Raw genomic sequence first — 17,600 nt, 5'->3', positions numbered from 1 at the left:
TATATCTTGTTTCTGGGTGTACTAACCTAGTATATGTTGCGTGTGTGTGTGTATACTCACCTAGTCTCACCTAGAATATCTTGTGTGTAAGTTCTCAACTAGTACTCACCTAGTATACCTTGTATGTGTGTATTCACCTAGTATATCTTGTTTCTGGGTGTACTAACCTAGTATATGTTGCGTGTGTGTGTGTATACTCACCTAGTCTCACCTAGAATATCTTGTGTGTAAGTTCTCAACTAGTACTCACCTAGTATACCTTGTATGTGTGTATTCACCTAGTATATCTTGTTTCTGGGTGTACTAACCTAGTATATGTTGCGTGTGTGTGTGTATACTCACCTAGTCTCACCTAGAATATCTTGTGTGTAAGTTCTCAACTAGTACTCACCTAGTATACCTTGTATGTGTGTATTCACCTAGTATATCTTGTTTCTGGGTGTACTAACTTAGTATATGTTGCGTGTGTGTGTATACTCACCTAGTCTCACCTAGAATATCTTGTGTGTAAGTACTCAACTAGTACTCACCTAGTATACCTTGTCAGACCTTGCCTATACCCTATACAGACCTAGTGTGTGTGTACGATCATATGTGGCATTCTTCCAAGAAAAGGAGTTAGAAATGAAACGGTATAATCAGATCCTTTTATACAACACATTGAGAAAGAATAAAGGTTAAGTGTGGTATCAGTAAGATTTACACACTAGTCCACACTTGCGTGGTGTACAATGTAAGTGGAGGCAGAGTTGGAGGGAGGGAAATGTAGTTGGTGGACCTGTGGTCAGGGTGGCTCCAGAGGTAGGGTGTCAAATTTCAGTGTTTATGGCAGGGTAAGGGAATGGTCGTCGTTGGTCTTGTGATTCAATATTTTCTTGTTGTCGCTAAGTTACACTTTTTCAGGTCTATATAGTACAATGGCCAGTCCTCATGTACCTAGTAATTATGTACCTTAAATTATGTACGTAAATTATGTAATTATGTTCATGTACCTAGTAGCTAGTAGTTATAGTGTCAGTTGGGGGTTAATGGGCCAGGCCGAGTGTGCCTGTGCCCCACAAATATCACCCTTATTGCTGACTAGTTGGTATAACGGCTTTTCCCAAACCTCTCTCTCGCCAGAATTATACTGACATGTGAATATCTTTGGCAGTTGATGAATCCTAAATATAAATAATAAATAAATAAATGTTTATTTAGGTAAGGTACATCCATACAAGAAATTTTTACAAAGATTGGTGGACTTATAGATAGATTCATACATTGCATAACTGCATGGCATAACTGGCAATCCCCTCATAGTGTTCAAGTGAGAACTGGATAAGCACCTCCAAAGGATACCCAAGTATGCCAAGTATGCTGCCCTGAGGAACACCAATGTTGATGGGTAGGGTGGGAGAAATTGAATTATTCACAGAAACATACTGGAGCCTGTCAGTGAGGTACGTAGGATTTGAGGTATTGCAGGGAATACAAGACACTGATCACTGGTCTCCCATTTGGTCCTCATTGCTTTATCTTACTATTATTGAATGTCAATAACCGTATTATGCAATTTCAATTTCTTCTATTGCTTTCTTTATTATGCACCCCATACCCATCCCGTGGGCCGTGGTGTAAAGGATTACAGAGGCACATAATCGGTTCAGGACCGGAACCCTCTAGTTCGTTTAGCTAAGCAAATAACAATGTTTGACGCTAGTTACAAAATTATTAATGTTGTATACACATGTACACACACACTCATACATACATATATATATATATATATATATATATATATATATATATATATATATATATATATATATATATATATATATATATATATATATAATTATACCAGTATAATCTAATAATATATACTGGTCTAATAAAATAATTATACCAGTTAATACTCTCACTCGTTGTGTTAGGATATGTTAGCTTGATAAAACTGACTGTTCATTGTTGAGAAATGTGTTAACAAACAATATATCTGACTTATCAAGACTGTAGCTTGCTTAGCAAGGAACTTTTTTTAAATTTGGGTTCAGTTTAACTACCGCTCAAGGGATGAGTAATTGGGGCATAATAAAGGAACTAAGCTGATAAAATGAAAGATGGGGGGATCAGCCATTACACGTGTTAATGACTCTTGTATAGTTGTGTAGTTAAGGACATCAGGGTAAAGGGGTAATGGGCATTGTGGTTGATTGTTCTACCTGGGAATCCTCCACTGTTTTATATCTTATGTATGTATGTATGTACTAACCTAGTTGTGGTTGCAAGGGTTGAACTTTGGCTCTTTGGTCCCGCCACTTGAATACATACACTTGAATACATACACTTTCCATACACTTGAAACTGTGTATGGAATCAGCCTCCACCACCTGTGTCCCCTTGTGCGTGTACCACATGTGTTAAATAAATGTATGTATGTATGTATGTATGTACGTACGTATGTATGTATGTATGTATGTATGTATGTATGTATGTATGTATGTATGTAAGGAGAGAGAGAGAGAGAGAGAGAGAGAGAGAGAGAGAGAGAGAGAGAGAGAGAGAGAGAGAGAGAGAGAGAGAGAGAGAGAGAGAGAGAGAGAGAGAGAGAAAGAGATGAAGATCGAGACAGAGAAATAGATATAGACAGAGTCAGGGAGAGAATGTTAGACACAGAGACGTATAGATAAGGATATGCAAAGTCAGTGAGAGAATGACAGAGATAGAGCGAGGAAAGAGACAGAGAGATAGGCTGACACAGAGAATGTCAGAAACGAGGAGAGGCAGAGACAGAGGGACAGGGACAGACGGACAGGGCCAGAGGAGGGACGGGGGAACAGAGGGGGAGCAGTGGGACAGGGAGGGAGACAGGGACAGAGAGGGGGACATGGACAGAGACAGAGACAGAGGGACAGGGTCAGAGAGGGGGACCGGGGGACAGAGGGAGGAGAGGGGGGCAGGAGACCAAGAGAGAGGGGACAGAGGAGAGACAGGGACAAGGGGACAGAGATGGATAGGGGGACTGGAGGAAAGGGAGGGGGACAGATGATGGACAGCGGACAGAAAGAGTGGGCAGGGGGACAGAGAGGTACAGGGGACAGAGAGATGGACAGGGGGACATAGAGGAACAGGGGGACAGAGAGTGACAGGGGGACAGAGAGAGGAACAGGAGGACAGAGAAGAACAGGGGGACAGAGAGAGACAGGGGGGACAGAGACAGGGACAATGGGACAGAGAGTGACAGGGGGACAGAGAGAGGAACAGGACAGAGAAGAACAGGGGGACAGAGAGAGACAGGGGGGACAGAGACAGGGACAATGGGATAGAGAGGGACAGGGGGACAGAGAGATGGAAAGGGGGGACAGGGGGACAGAGAGGGGGAAAGGGATCTGGGACAGAGGACAGAAAATGTGGGCAAGGGGACAAAGTGAGGGACAGGGGACAAAGATGGACAGGGGGACAAAGATGGACAAGGGGGACAGGAGGAAAGGGGGGAGATGTATGAGGGGAAATGTTTGCGGAAGATGGAGAAGGGGTATTTAGAACGGTAAGTTAGAGAGGGGGCAACTAAGGCCCATCATTGAAAAACAAATGAGCATCATTGCAATAGCAGGAGCCACGCACATCTTTAGCCTGCGTTGTTGAGACATTGTCAATTAAGCGGTGTCCAATAGCAGTATCTTCGGTATTTAAGCGTTACCTTAAAAAATACTGGAAATATTGAAAGCTATTAATCCAGATATTAATCCCCTTGTGCAACGCACACAAGAGGCAACAGCTTCTAGCTCTACAAGCCGCAATATAAAATAGAGAATAGGCGATTGTTTTCACTCACAGTGTAATAAACCCACGGACCCACCCACCCGCTGAAGCCGTAAATGCCAAGACATTACTTCCGTTTAAAATTAAGCCGGAATAATCCTCAGGTATGTGGAGGATGTGGGAGGCCTTTGATCAACCACCGACTTCCTGCCCCGTCGACGGGGCCATCAGCCCTCAGTGTGCCCTCAGCCAAAATAATGTGAAACATGTATGTGGGTGTATTAAATATTTTAATTTATTATTTCCAAGATTTAGCTGTTAGCTCTTGGACCCCGCCTTTCTAAGCGTCGGTTGTCTAATGTACCGACTCTCGGCCTCTTTTCCTCCATCATATCTAAACAACATATATTTTTATCTAACACACTCACACATCCCCAAGATGCAGCCTTTAGCAGCTTCCTGACTTTCAGGTTCCTATTTACTGCAAGGTGAATAGAGGCATTAGTGTGTGTATGTTTGTGTCTGTGTGTGTGTGTGTGTATACGTGTGTGTGTGTGTGTGTATACTCACCTAGTTGTGGTTGCGGGGGGTTGAGCTCTGGCTCTTTGGTCCCACCTCTCAACTGGCAATCAACTGATGTACAGATTCCTGAGCCTACTGGGCTCTATCATATCTGCATTTGAAACTGTGTATGGAGTCAGCCTCCACCACATCACTGCCTAATGCATTCCATCTATTAACTACTCTGACACTGAAAAAGTTCTTTCTAACATCCTAGTGGTTCATTTGGGTACTAAGTTTCCACCTGTGTCCCCTTGTTCGCCTACCACCCGTGTTAAACAGTTTATCTTTATGTACCCTATCAATTGCATTTCTCGCAGCCTGTCCTCGTAACTCATGCCTCTTAGTCCTGGGACTAGCCTATTTGCATACCACTAAACTTTTTCAAGCTTCGTCTTGTGCTTTTTTTTTTTTTTTTTTTTTTTTGAGATATATACAAGAGTTGTTATATTCTTGTACAGCCTAGTACTAAGTATATGGTGTTTGGCTAGATAAGAGTAAAACTGCTTGTAGATTAGTTTTTCAAAAAATGTTGACAAGTTAGGCAGGATTGATATAGGTCTGTAATTGTTAACATCTGTGAGATCACCACATTTGTGTACAGGGGTAACTCGCTTTTTTTAGGATAACTGGAAAGGTTTGGAGTTCAAGTGACCTGTTGAAGAGCATGAGAATTCTTTGGAGACAATTCCTAACCTATACTTCTTCTCAAGGTCATGTTTTTTATTAATGGGTTTAAGTATTCCCTTTGTAAGCAAGGGATTGTTAAGCCTTTTGGTTATGCTTACAAAAAAGTCACAGGACAGACATTATCAGCAGCAGTTATAAAATTGTCAATAGCAGTTTCATTGTGCAGCCTAAAACTTAACTCCCTTGACTCTAGAGGTATATATATTAGGTTTAGGTTAGGTTTTTTTAATTAAACCAGCCAGGATGAGTGAAGCCATGAAGGGCGTTTTTATTAATTAAAACACCCAAATGTTGGGTGCTTCAGGTGTTGTTCCTCTTGGATGATCTTGTACCTCTCTGTCTCACACCTGTAAGAATGAGTGATATGGTTAAGGGGGAAACAAAGTGCAGGCAAGGCAATGGAGGCCAGTAGTAATCTTAGGGCTAGGATAATTAGAAATTAGAGAAATTAAGTAAGAGAAATTAGCAAGAGAAATCAGGTAAAATTTATTATACTTAACTTTTGTATCATGAGTTTAGTAGTAAATCTTCATCTTCATCATCATCATCTTCACTGTCACAAAGCTCCAGGTAGGGCTCGGAAACATCAACATCCTCTTCCTGGTATCCAAATAAACGCTTTGCATCACTCAGCTTGTCAGAACACATCTTTTGCCCTTGCTTCAAAAGAGCCAAGATTCCACTCTTATTTTTGGTTGATAGGTGCTTCTCTTCAATAGTGTACTTGTTAGGATCCTGTAATATATAGACTATTTAATGGGGTTTAAGACATTTACAAATTTCCCTGAAAATACTAAAGAAATTAGAATAAATAAATAAAGTTTTCGGTAAAAGTTCAAATATATGTAAAACACACCAGTACAGTATATGAAAACCATGGAATTGTCTACCTGTCAAAGTTGTAAATAGCAAGACAAGTATAAAATTCTGCTGGATAAATGTTTATGAAGAACTGAATTGCAACACACATTTAGGCTGTTAGCTTACCTTGCTTAGATATGAAGGAAAAATTCCACATAACAACTCTTCAGTATGTTCGGTTAAAATCTCTCTCTTATTCTTGTAATATGCGAGATAATGCAGCATTTCTTGAACAGTGTGTTGTTGCTCTTCTCTGGATCTCTTCTGAAGCTCCACATCTTCTACTGCCTTCTTTTTTTGAGCAAGGGACACTAATAAAAGAGGAAATTTATATTTACTGCAAGTAAACTACAACTCAATTTAATGTAATTACAGTTTAGGTACTTGCATTATACATACTATACATAGTTTATTGTGCAGTATCAACCTGATAAAAACCTACGGATTATGATACTGCACCTATTTTACAAACAGTAGTGATGATATTTTACTTCAAAAATAAGTAAAGCTTATCCATTATGCATGCTAAATGTTAGTTATCTTGATAAGGCCGAATTGTAACCCCTGATAAAATGAGATGTAGTTACATACCATTTTGGCTATGATGAGGCAATAAATTGTGCCATGGCAGGATACCTTCTATTGCATCCTTTTCACTGAGAATTTCAGAGTTTTCACTATTGTAGATTTTTATGAAGCCTTGAAGCTTTTTCCTATCACACTCATTTCTGTGCCGGAGGGAAGAGCGCATTTTACTGGATGCTGCAAATAAAGTTTTTTGGCTGAAAGTTTTAAAGTTGTTAAAAAAATTTCCTCATCATTTACCTACATAGAAATTATAGACAAGAGCTAAATAGAAATTGCTTCAGAGTTAACAAAGAAATAGTAAGCCTACCTGCATCAGTGGCAATCAGATTTTTGCGATGCCTGATAGAGTCTGCAACTGCCTCGATAGAATATTTTATGTTCTTCGAGGTTGTTCCAGTGTTTAACTCTAACTCCTTACAAATCATTTGTAGGTCAGATCGCCATTCTTGAATCAATGACTTTTGAACATCAAGTTTGTCGATCTCATTTGAAACTGTTATTTCCGTCTCTCTGGCCTATTTGAAAATATAATAAATTTAATGAACAAATCACATTAACCATGATGAGTGGTTCGAACCTATGGGCTTGGCATTCCCAGATGCTTGCTGTAGTTGAATGCGCCACAACATGGTCAAAAGAATTGCAACCTAGGGTACTAATGAACCCACAATTCAATTTTTGTTAATTATGCACCCCCATACCCATTCCATGGGCGGTTGTGCATGCAGTTTCCCATGTACTTGGTCTGTGTCCTCCAGTAGTTTTACCTCTGATGGCCCTTTCAATACACATAGAATTCATATTATTGTGATATATCAATACATGGAGAAAGACATTGAAATGGGGGCATCAAAGGCAGAACTACTGAATGACAGAGACCGAGTTCATGGGGGAATTGTGTGAAACCTGGTTTGGCTTCAGTGGAAGCCTTGGGATCCTTGTGGGTGCAGTAGTACTCCAAGTTGCAATTCATCTGACCATGTCGTGGCGTAGTGAACTAGAGCATGCATCTGAGAGCACTCAGTGCATGGGGTTCAAACCCTCATCACAGTTCCCGTGATATATCACGATACTGTGATTTCTCTGTGAACACATTTGATATATCTCGGAATCATACATTTAGGTTAATTAAATACTATATACTTTATACAAATTAACCTTATTGATATATTGAAAAAGTTCAAGCAGTTAATTCAAGGAAATGGTCGCTAATTTATAATGGAAAATATATGTAGTACATGATCTGAACACATAACTAACCTATAAATGCATTATAATACCTTTCACATATAAATGCATTATAATAAGTTTCAAAATAAATACAAATAAATAAAATAAATATATATTATTTTTAGTACCTTTCTGAGTCGAGTAACTAATGCACGAGCCAGTCCATCAATTTTTCGATGGTTCCAAAAGACTGCACCCTCTGTGAGTTCTTCTGTTCTTTCTGAGAAAAATATTTATAGCAATGAACATCTTGAAGAGCATAGATTAATAACAGTTTCATAACATACCTTTACTCACCAAGACCAACTCAAGTTTGACCAATATGTTTTCATTCTTTTATTGATTATTTGAGGGAGTTGATACTTATTGAATACTGAATACAAATCGCATTATACTGATTACAGGGCAGGTAAAATAATAAAAAACTTGATCAGATGAACCATATAAACAAATACCAGCTTTCAGCATGTTTTTAGTTGTAGAGTTGTATCGTGAGAGGTATGCAAACACTTGCTCTGCCTCTTCCCCTAAAGTCATGCCACTTCCTTCTTGCCACCGCCCTCCATATAATACCTTTAACATAAAAGTATACAGTAAAAAAAAATTCAAATTATTGTACAAAAATTAAAAGCCTCCTACTATATTAAATGATACGTATATCATTAATCTTAAACAATCAGAAATCTTAAATTTTTTTACACAAACTGTACTTATTATATTTAATGTAATGTATACATTACATTAAATTTAATTAGTATACATAAATGTAATGTTATATTTTTATTTACCTGACAATACCAAGCATGTCCTTTTGCATGTAGGACTCCTAAAAATGGCTTTGCTTGTGGCTAATATTAAACAATGGGTAATGGGGTATCAAAAAATGTTTTATATGAAGAATTCTGATGCACTGCTAAATTTTACATAAAACAAAAATTTACATGGTGTTAGATAAATAAAATGATGATATGGATGCAATTGAAAGGCAAACTATAAAGACATACTCAGTTAAAAAATATGTCATATGACAATGTATATTTATATGTGCATACTTTATTTATAAGAACATTAATTTGAAGACAATATAATTCATTATAATATAGTGTGTGTAGAGAACAAAAGAATACTATACATTAAGTATCTGTAAAGCACATTTTATTACCTCCCAACTTTGTTGTAACGATACAGCTTCTTGTTGCCATCAATATGTACTGCTAAAGGGGTTTTATCACAAGCAGGACACTCATTGTCAGCTTCTCCTCTAATTTTTCTCAGCTCATATTGCTGGAATCGCCATTCGAAGAACACTCTCTTCGAAGTTATATAATTAATGGGTCCAATCTAGGAATAGAATTTTTTAGATGGTGACATTTAAAATGCATATTATGACATAAGATAAATAAACAAAAAAAACATTCCATTTTGTGTTTGAACAAAATTAAAAACTAATTATTAATAAATGAATATACATTACTACAAAATTTTGATAATTTTTGTATTGAAATATAAAACTGAAAATATTAAGAATAACGGTATCAAAACATACACGCCCACGAGAAGCACCAAAGGATTCCAGTGCAGTGACTAATGCCCGAAATGATGTTCCAGGACAATTTCTTTTTATATGGTGCCATGATTCAAGCAGACTGGTGCTGTAGAATGTGCTGCTCTTTCCTAATGATGAATAGAAACCAGACTTGTGCATGGTCTTGCCTAGTTGTTGATGCTCATATCCACAGTGGCATGTATAGATTGGAGTATAGAGGTCATACCTTCCTGTAGTTTAAAATACAGTGCATTGAGTGGTGTGGCGACTTGCTAAAATAGTGATGTAAAAATTAACATTTATAGCAACAAAAATTTCAAAATGTATTGTGATTCAGGAATATCCGGTAATGGAAATAAAAGGGTAAATTTTAAAGTTTATTTACCCATTATAGTGATGAAGATGCAGAGATTGCTGGAGCTTGAAATTTTAAACTTGCAATCTGTGCAGTTGGGGCAAGAATTTGGTGGTTGGGCTGGTACAACAGGTTCTGGTAACAAAGAAAAGGAAGACAGTTTGACAAAATGAGTTTTATGGAAAAGAATTTCAGACTGAATATTTCATTGTTTCTTGATTGTACAAAATATTGACATTATTCTCCAGATAATGACTGAGAAATTCACAGAAAAGAAACAATCAGACGATTAAATCAATCTATAAAACCAAGTGTCAGGTTTAAACTTTAAGACTTCTCCAAATGTTGTAATGACTGAAATGAAACATTTATTCATTTTATTTTGTTATACCAAGATAATCGTAGCTCTAGACTGGGATTGGGAAGTAGAAGTAATCTCGGAACAAGGTACGGATTTTATACAGGTATCGTATACTTACTCCAGTGAAAGATATTTCCTTCAGGGCACACAGTTTGTGTCGGGTCTAATGGCTCATAAAAGCCATTTTTCCAATATAATCTGTGGTGGAAAGGCATGAGAAAATGTTGCATTTGGTCACAAATGTGACACAAAAATGCAAAACAGTCTTCACATTTGATGCTTGCCTCACAATTTGTACATTGTACACAAACTTTACCTGATGAAAAAAGGGGTAATTATTTATACTAATTTTAAATACTGTATACCTAACATTTTAAACAATCTGAAGTCTAAATGTATTAATAGAGTGTCATTAATATGCATATGATGCTTATTATACAGTATAACCTTAATGAACACAGCAATATTTAATTTACCTTTATCTGGAACACCCAACTCAGACAATGTCCAATCGAACAGCATTGCCCTGCTTTCTCCCCAATTAATCTCTGCATTTTTTCTTCTTTTTTGCCAGTCAGAAACACTTGGCTGAGAATCTTTAATTTGTTCAAGTTCTGCAGCAAGTACTTTGAAATATGGGATTAAAAATTAGTAAGAAAAATTTGTAAGTGAAAGGAATGATTAGTATAATATGTTAAACAAAATTTCATAGGCATTAAGCACAATTTTGGTACATAATATTTATGACGTGTGTCCATTAAATAAACCCTCATTTAAATACCAACAAATGATGTTGGGACATACCAACATCAAATGATTCCAAAGTTTCTTCACCAGCTGCCAAATAACTTTGAGTGTACGTTCTGCCACTAGTAGAATAGCCCGCATTTTGAATGTGTGGTGGTGAAAGTATAGCAGGCAGAATGTCTGGGTGGCACATTTGAAGATTTAAGCATGGTACATAATTGCAAATTGTATACAAGTATTAATATTTTCAGACAAATCTCAAGATATTACTATAACTAACTTTATGCTACCAAGTTGTTCAGTGTTATAGTAATTTAATCTCCATAATTGTCTAGCATACACTTAAAAATAGGCAACAAATATTATTGGAAAGTACACAAATAACAGCTGTAGAAATATTGTTAAGAAAATAATAGAAGATTACCATCAGATTGGGGTGCAGCTGGTCTTTGTTTTGAATTAATGTGTGATACATCCTGTATGTTATCTTTTTTCTGTTTCTTGTTTGTCACCTTTATTGAGTTTGGTTCCTCCACGTTTAAGAGTCTCTTCAAGTACTCATTTCTTTGTATCATTGCAGCACGTGCTTTCTGGTACTCACGTTCAAGATGTTCTCTAGTCATCACTGCTATTCTCCGGTGAAATTCTGAAGAGAAAATAATACTGTTCGAAGGAAAAGTACAAGAACAAAACAAGAAAATTATGCTTATGCAAAATTATGCTACAATGTACCTATTAATAATCTTAAAATTTGCTACAAATTTCCTACTTATAATTATGTGTTAAATTATGGACTTTCCCATAATGATATGCATGTTAGTGGCATTACCTATACTGCCTACCTGGAGCCCCCTAGAGAGATAGTGACACAAGTTAAGGTAATCCCTTTAGTAAGGTGCTGGGTCAACATAAATAAGCTATAACTAATAAGGACACAAATCAATATGTTCATTTAACAGTGGTATTAACATTTATATAAATATAGCTAAGAATAAGTTTTTACAAGTGTAACAAAGTGAAAGAAATGTATGAAAATTTTGATGATATATTAAAATGCTCATTGATTGAACTTGTCTTCCTATATATAAAGTATAAAAATAGTAAACACAGTACCATTATTGTTGTCTGTAGTTATTTTTGGAACATCTGGTATGTACAGCATACTGTCAAAATCCGATGATCTATCTGAAAAATTGATTGGTAGCGTAAATATTTGAATTCATTGCATAGCCTTTTATACAAACAAAAAAGAAAAATTGTACAGAAAAGCTAACACAACATTATAACACCTTTCTGTGGTACTTTCTATGGTACAAAAGAAAACAAACCTTAATTATAAAGGAAAATAAACTGACAGAAGAACTATGAATACTGCTGAAAATACTTTCCACAAAATATCTGAACCAAGGGATAGTACCCCGAGATTTGAAATATGAAAATTTCACCCTTACAGTATTTAAAAAAAAAGCAGAAAGAGTTAAGCACAAAACTAATGTCCAATCAGCTAGGTATAACACATCTGCAAGCTCATGGCGAAAATCCTAAGGGAGGGAATCATTTACCATCTTTCAGTGAACAATCTTATTCAATCGACACACCATGGTCTTCTTAAAAACAGATGCTACCTTATAAACCTCCTCACTTTTGGGACATGGTAACATGGTACTCAGATAAAGGGTTTCCGGTGGATGTAGTATACATGGATTATGCTAAAGACTTTAATAAGGTACCACATGGAAGACTAGCAAGGAAATTACAGGTTCATGAAAAAAATTGTAAAGTGCACAAAACAATAGTTAAAACAAAGAGAGCAAAAGGTCATACTAAATGGGAATGAATATGAAGAAATGTGTTAAGTTGAGTACCTCAGGGGTCCATTTTTAAGTCTAAAATATTTTTCATATATTGAACATCTATGATATAGAAAAGAATATAATCTAATCAACCACATCCTCATATTTGCAAATGCCTGGCATTTCACGAGCACTTTGTCCGGGGTTTATATTCTAGCCGGGGAGGATTTACTGGGTTAGGCTAACCTAACCTAACTTAACCAAACCAAACCAAGTATCTCAAGTTACAAATATCTCTGGGAATTCATATTATCTGCTGTTGTAGAATTGACAAAATGGACAGTGTCAACAAAATTATTCCCACATACTCCGTCACTATGTGATGGAGTACACATAGAATAGGGACTGAATTGTCCCTGACAGGGACAATTCTGTAACAAATGTTCTAGCATAAAACTTTGTACAGTTTAGTAATTCCTTACCATTTGATGTACTAGGTAGATCCATGTTTGGTGAAGTTTTATAGCTGGAGCTGGAAGATCCTGTCGAGATGACTTCTTCAAAGAGAATAGCTTCAACACACATTGTGTCTTGAGTCTACCAGTACTTGGCCTACAGTTACCAGATCTGATTTACAGAAACTAGTGAACTATGGAGATAAGATTGTTAATAATATACTTTTTTTGAGATTCATATGACTTGCAGCTTAAAAACCAATCTTATTTTAAAATAGTACACTAAAGTACATAGCAAATTGCGAAATTCGTAGTTTTTTAACTACTTTAAAGCTAAATTCTCAAGCTTTGAAAATAAGCACAATTTGCTATTTTAAGCGGAATCTGGCAACTCTGATTTAGCATGTAAACATTGACTTGCATTCACAATGTAGTTATTTATTTTTCAACAATTTAAAACGAGTTATGAAAATACACACATTGGTACATTATTGCAAAGGCACTATACTATATATATATATATATAAATTGTTGCAAGTCGAGCAACAAATATTTTACATTGAACAACAAATGAGATTGGAAAAGCAGTATTGCCAAAATAGACCCCAGACACACCCTGTGGGTAGTAATGGACCCCCATACCGACCCTATGAGGGGTAGTGGACCCCATAATAACACTATGGGCGATAGTGGACACTATACAAACACTATGGGCGGTAGTTGACTTCATAGAGACCCTGTGGGCGGTAAGGGACCCCCTATCGACCCTGTGGGCGGCAGTGGACCCCCTATCGGTCCTGTGGGCGGCAGTGGACCCCCTACCGACCCTGTGGGCGGCAGTGGACCCCTACCGAACGTGTGGGCGGCAGTGGACCCCCTACCGACCCTGTGGGCGGCAGTGGACCCCCTATCGATCCTGTGGGCGGTAGTGGACCCCCCCCATATCGACCCTGTGGGCGGCAGTGGACCCCCTATCGATCCTGTGGGCGGCAGTGGACCCCCTACCGACCCAGTGGGTGGCAGTGGACCCCCTGCCGACCCTGTGGGCGGTAGTGGACCCCTACCGACCCTGTGGACGGTAGTTGACTTCATAGCGACCCAGTGGGCGGTAGTGAACCCCATACCGACCCTGTGGGTGGCGGTGGACTCCATACCGACTCTGTGGGCGGCAGTGAACCCTATATACTAATCCTGTGGGCGATACTGTACCCTATAGTCATCCTGTGGGGGCAATGGATGCCATACATATCCAGTGGGTGTTATTGTACCCCATACTTATTCTGTGGGTGGTTGGAGCCCCATACCCATCCTGTGGGTTATAGTGGACCCCATACTCATCCTGTGGGTGGTATTGGATCCCATACCTATCCTGTGGGTGGTTGTGAGCCCATACCCATCCTGTCGGTGGTAGTGGACGCAATACACATCCAGTGGATGGTATTGGATCCCATACCCTTCCTGTGGGTGGAAGTGATCCCCATACCATTCCTGTGGGTGGATGTGACCCCCATACTCATCCTGCGGGTGTTATTGGACCCCTTACCCACCTAACAGGTGGTAGTGGACCCTAATCCTATAGTTTCCAATAATCCACACCATACCATCCTGTTTGCAGTAGTTTACCCTATATACATTCCAACATAACATCGTTTTCTGTTAGCGTTCCTACAAAACATTCTTTAAAGATTTCTAAAGCACAAACTATAGTATATAATATTGATTGGTGAAGCACTTATTCTATGTAATAATTTATTGTGCTTATTATAATTTACTAAGAACAACTAATATTTCTCAAAACAAAACTACGAGCCTTCAATAGGATGTAGCTGATCTGTAATATTATAAGAGCATGGACAATAGTAGGTGAATTTCACAACCCATGTGGGACCTGAAAACTACAATTTTCGTTATAATTGAACCAATCACGACTATTCAGCTATCTACGTTGATGGACGAGTACTGTGAGACGTAAATTGGTACGTGAGGAAGAGTTTGAGCCTTGGTAAAAAAGTTAACTGGGAATATATCACATATGTACTAAATCACATTCCACATATTGACTTTAAGCACTAGTCATATATGTACTGTCTTGTGTGAGAACGGGTTGCTAATAGTCCGGGTTCGATTCCCGGCCGAGACAGAAACAAATGGGCAGAGTGTCTTTCACTGCTGCCCCTGTTACCTAGCAGTCTATAGGTACCTGGGAGTAAGACAGCTGCTACGACATCCGTGGGACGTTTGTGTTAGAGAGAGAGAGAGAGAGAGAGAGAGAGAGAGAGAGAGAGAGAGAGAGAGAGAGAGAGAGAGAGAGAGAGAGAGAGAGAGAAAGAGAGAGAGAGAGAGAGAGAGAGAGAGAGAGAGAGAGAGAGAGAGAGAGAGAGAGAGAGAGAGAGAGAGAGAGAGAGAGAGAGAGAGAGAGAGAGAGAAAGAGAGAGAGAGAGAGAGAGAGAGAGAGAGAGAGAGAGAGAGAGAGAGAGAGAGAGAGAGAGAGAGAGAGAGAGAGAGAGAGAGAGAGAGAGAGAGAGAGAAAGAGAGAGAGAGAGAGAGAGAGAGAGAGAGAGAGAGAGAGAGAGAGAGAGAGAGAGAGAGAGAGAGAGAGAGAGAGAGAGAGAGAGAGAGAGAGAGAGAGAGAGAGAGAGATGTTGGGTGCAAGAGTTGGCATCGAGAGTATGGCACAAATAGTAAATACACACACAAATGATACACTGCTGATGAAACCAATCAGAGCATGGGGGTGGAATGAGGACATACTGGAGAGCCCGGTTATAAAAATGGCTACATGACTTAAATTCTAGCAAGTGCAACGTAATAAGTTAGGTGGTTAAGCACGCCGCAGGGACTGTATATAATGAGGAATATAGGGCAACTGCTTGAGTTAGAAGAGAATAAGATTTAATCTAAGATCTAAGGGAATAGATCGAAGATTTGAATATCTCCAAACCTGTCGTATTAGGATGTAAGGAAGGACTTTTTAACGAAGGAGTAGTGAATAAGTTGTATATGATAACAAGGATGATCAGTTTGACAAACTGCACAAAAGAGTAGATATCAAAAGAAGGAATGCGGACGCAAGCCATTTCAGTAGGCTATCGGCAGCAAGCAGGTGCAGCCTATTGTATGGAGCTCGCACTGTAGAGACACTCGACCAGCATGTGTGTGTGTGTGTGTGTGTGTGTGTGTGTGTGTGTGTGTGTGTGTGTGTGTGTGTGTGTGTGTGTGTGTGTGTGTGTGTGTGGTGACGGAACACATGTAGATTTGAAATACATCGCGAAGTGGTCGAGTGAAAGAGACTACAATGTTGGCGAGGATTTACCCGGTACTAGCACGCTTGCACATGAAAGGGATTAGGTGGGACGCAGCTCTATGGCCAGCCATAAGCTCGGTCGCCGCTCAGGACAACACACTGCCGCACAACCTTCAGACATTTCATACTATAAATTTTCTGTGATGAAATCCACACTTAAACTCTCTTCAAGCATTCAATCCGACGAGCTAAATGTGGAGTGAGAGACACAGTGGCTAAGAAAGACGAAGGAGCAGGCAAAGGAGTGAGAGAGACCAAAATAATTTATAAATTAAGTGAATGAAACAGAGAAGCAGATGGAAATAAGCAAAAGAAAGGGGACCCCCCACACCGCTGCCCCCCCCCTCTCATGGCATATCAAAATCCATCTACGATAATACTTCAATCGGGAACAACGGCTCGAGGCATGAATAGAAAACGGAGACTATTACGGTGAAGGATGAGGCTCGTTCCTCCTGATAGTCGAGATTTGCGTTCCTGTGAGCACACGATCAGGCCACTCACCCCACAGGAGAGAGATCTATATGTTCCTGTGAGCACACGATCACGCCACTCACCCCACAGGAGACAGATCTTTATGTTCCTGTGAGCACACGATCAGGTCACTCACCCCACAGGAGAGAGATCTATATGTTCCTGTGAGCACACGATCAGGCCACTCACCCCACAGGAGAGATCTATATGTTCCTGTGAGCACACGATCACGCCACTCACCCCACAGGAGAGAGATCTATGTGTTCCTGTGAGCACACAGGAGAGATTCGTGTTCTTGCGAGCTCAGGAGCACATCACTCAACTCACAGGCACTCCACAGAAAAAATACTTAGTGATACTCGCGTGAGGCGAATATTATTTAATACTTTCGCTTTGTCTTCATCTTGATAATAAATTTGCAGTGAAAATGCAATCAACTTTGCAAGAACAATTACATGCAATCTACGGTTTAAATTCACGGGAACTCCATGTAACACAATGGTTAATAAATATATAAATATTGCAAATTTAAAATAATGATTTATCGTGCAATAATATAATTACTTATTGTTGCCACATACCTATTTATCTTATATTAGTATGTAGTTCAGTAAGGCAGCAGTTAAACGAAATGAAATAGTTTTAGTGTCCTCTCTTGGAAATGGGTTAAATGAAATAGTTTTAGTGTCCTCTCTTGGAAATGGGTTCAAATAGGAGACCCGGACCCACTAATTGGAAGGATTCAGGCGTGTTGGGTTGTCTCCCATGTTGCCGACACCAGTGTCAATGTATTTCAGCGTGAAGACGACCTTCCAAAGATTAAAAGTCAAAATCTAAAAGCTGATATAAATCCACCACAAACTCATACATGATTTAATACAAATTGGTACA

General features: G+C 38.8%; 2 protein-coding genes across 3 annotated transcripts; both read right to left on the bottom strand.

The window, feature by feature from the left end:
• Positions 1–5,238: 5,238 nt before the first annotated feature.
• Positions 5,239–10,547, bottom strand: LOC138372763 (uncharacterized). 2 transcript variants are annotated; one of them, XM_069338373.1, is made up of 11 exons: positions 10,055–10,547; positions 9,606–9,710; positions 9,221–9,450; positions 8,837–9,015; positions 8,130–8,247; positions 7,803–7,894; positions 6,752–6,959; positions 6,448–6,618; positions 5,983–6,167; positions 5,497–5,730; positions 5,239–5,344 (listed from the first exon to the last, which is right to left on the bottom strand). In XM_069338373.1, exons 5-10 carry the CDS (start codon positions 8,209–8,211, stop codon positions 5,503–5,505), a joined length of 966 nt encoding a protein of 321 aa, XP_069194474.1. In that variant the 5' UTR covers positions 8,212–8,247; positions 8,837–9,015; positions 9,221–9,450; positions 9,606–9,710; positions 10,055–10,547; the 3' UTR covers positions 5,239–5,344; positions 5,497–5,502. The 2 variants fall into 2 exon arrangements, with proteins under 2 accessions (XP_069194474.1, XP_069194475.1); XM_069338374.1 differs by lacking the exons at positions 5,239–5,344; positions 8,837–9,015; positions 9,221–9,450; positions 9,606–9,710; positions 10,055–10,547 and adding an exon at positions 8,463–8,740 and having other exon boundaries at positions 5,353–5,730.
• Positions 10,548–10,616: 69 nt separating this feature from the next.
• LOC138372764 (uncharacterized) lies at positions 10,617–13,311 on the bottom strand. Its single transcript, XM_069338375.1, has 3 exons — positions 12,959–13,311; positions 11,797–11,868; positions 10,617–11,329 (listed from the first exon to the last, which is right to left on the bottom strand). Exons 1-3 carry the CDS (start codon positions 13,059–13,061, stop codon positions 11,085–11,087), a joined length of 420 nt encoding a protein of 139 aa, XP_069194476.1. The 5' UTR covers positions 13,062–13,311; the 3' UTR covers positions 10,617–11,084.
• Positions 13,312–17,600: the final 4,289 nt, after the last annotated feature.

The sequence above is a fragment of the Procambarus clarkii genome, chromosome 39 (assembly GCF_040958095.1).
Source record: "Procambarus clarkii isolate CNS0578487 chromosome 39, FALCON_Pclarkii_2.0, whole genome shotgun sequence".
NCBI lineage: Eukaryota > Metazoa > Arthropoda > Malacostraca > Decapoda > Cambaridae > Procambarus > Procambarus clarkii.
The sequence above is the reverse complement of the archived record's forward strand: the minus strand, read 5'-3'. Positions and strand labels throughout refer to the sequence as shown.

Coding starts and splice junctions, on each gene's coding strand:
- LOC138372763 (XM_069338373.1), bottom strand. CDS start 8,211: ATGACTTTAGGGGAAGAGGCAGAGCAAGTGTTTGCATACCTCTCACGA. Junction 6,619..6,751: donor TCTGATTGCCACTGATGCAG/GTAGGCTTACTA, acceptor CTTTATTTGCAG/CATCCAGTAAAATGCGCTCT. Junction 5,731..5,982: donor TTCCTTCATATCTAAGCAAG/GTAAGCTAACAG, acceptor TATATATTACAG/GATCCTAACAAGTACACTAT.
- LOC138372764 (XM_069338375.1), bottom strand. CDS start 13,061: ATGTGTGTTGAAGCTATTCTCTTTGAAGAAGTCATCTCGACAGGATCT. Junction 11,869..12,958: donor TCTACCTAGTACATCAAATG/GTAAGGAATTAC, acceptor TCAATTTTTCAG/ATAGATCATCGGATTTTGAC. Junction 11,330..11,796: donor AACTACAGACAACAATAATG/GTACTGTGTTTA, acceptor TTTTCTCTTCAG/AATTTCACCGGAGAATAGCA.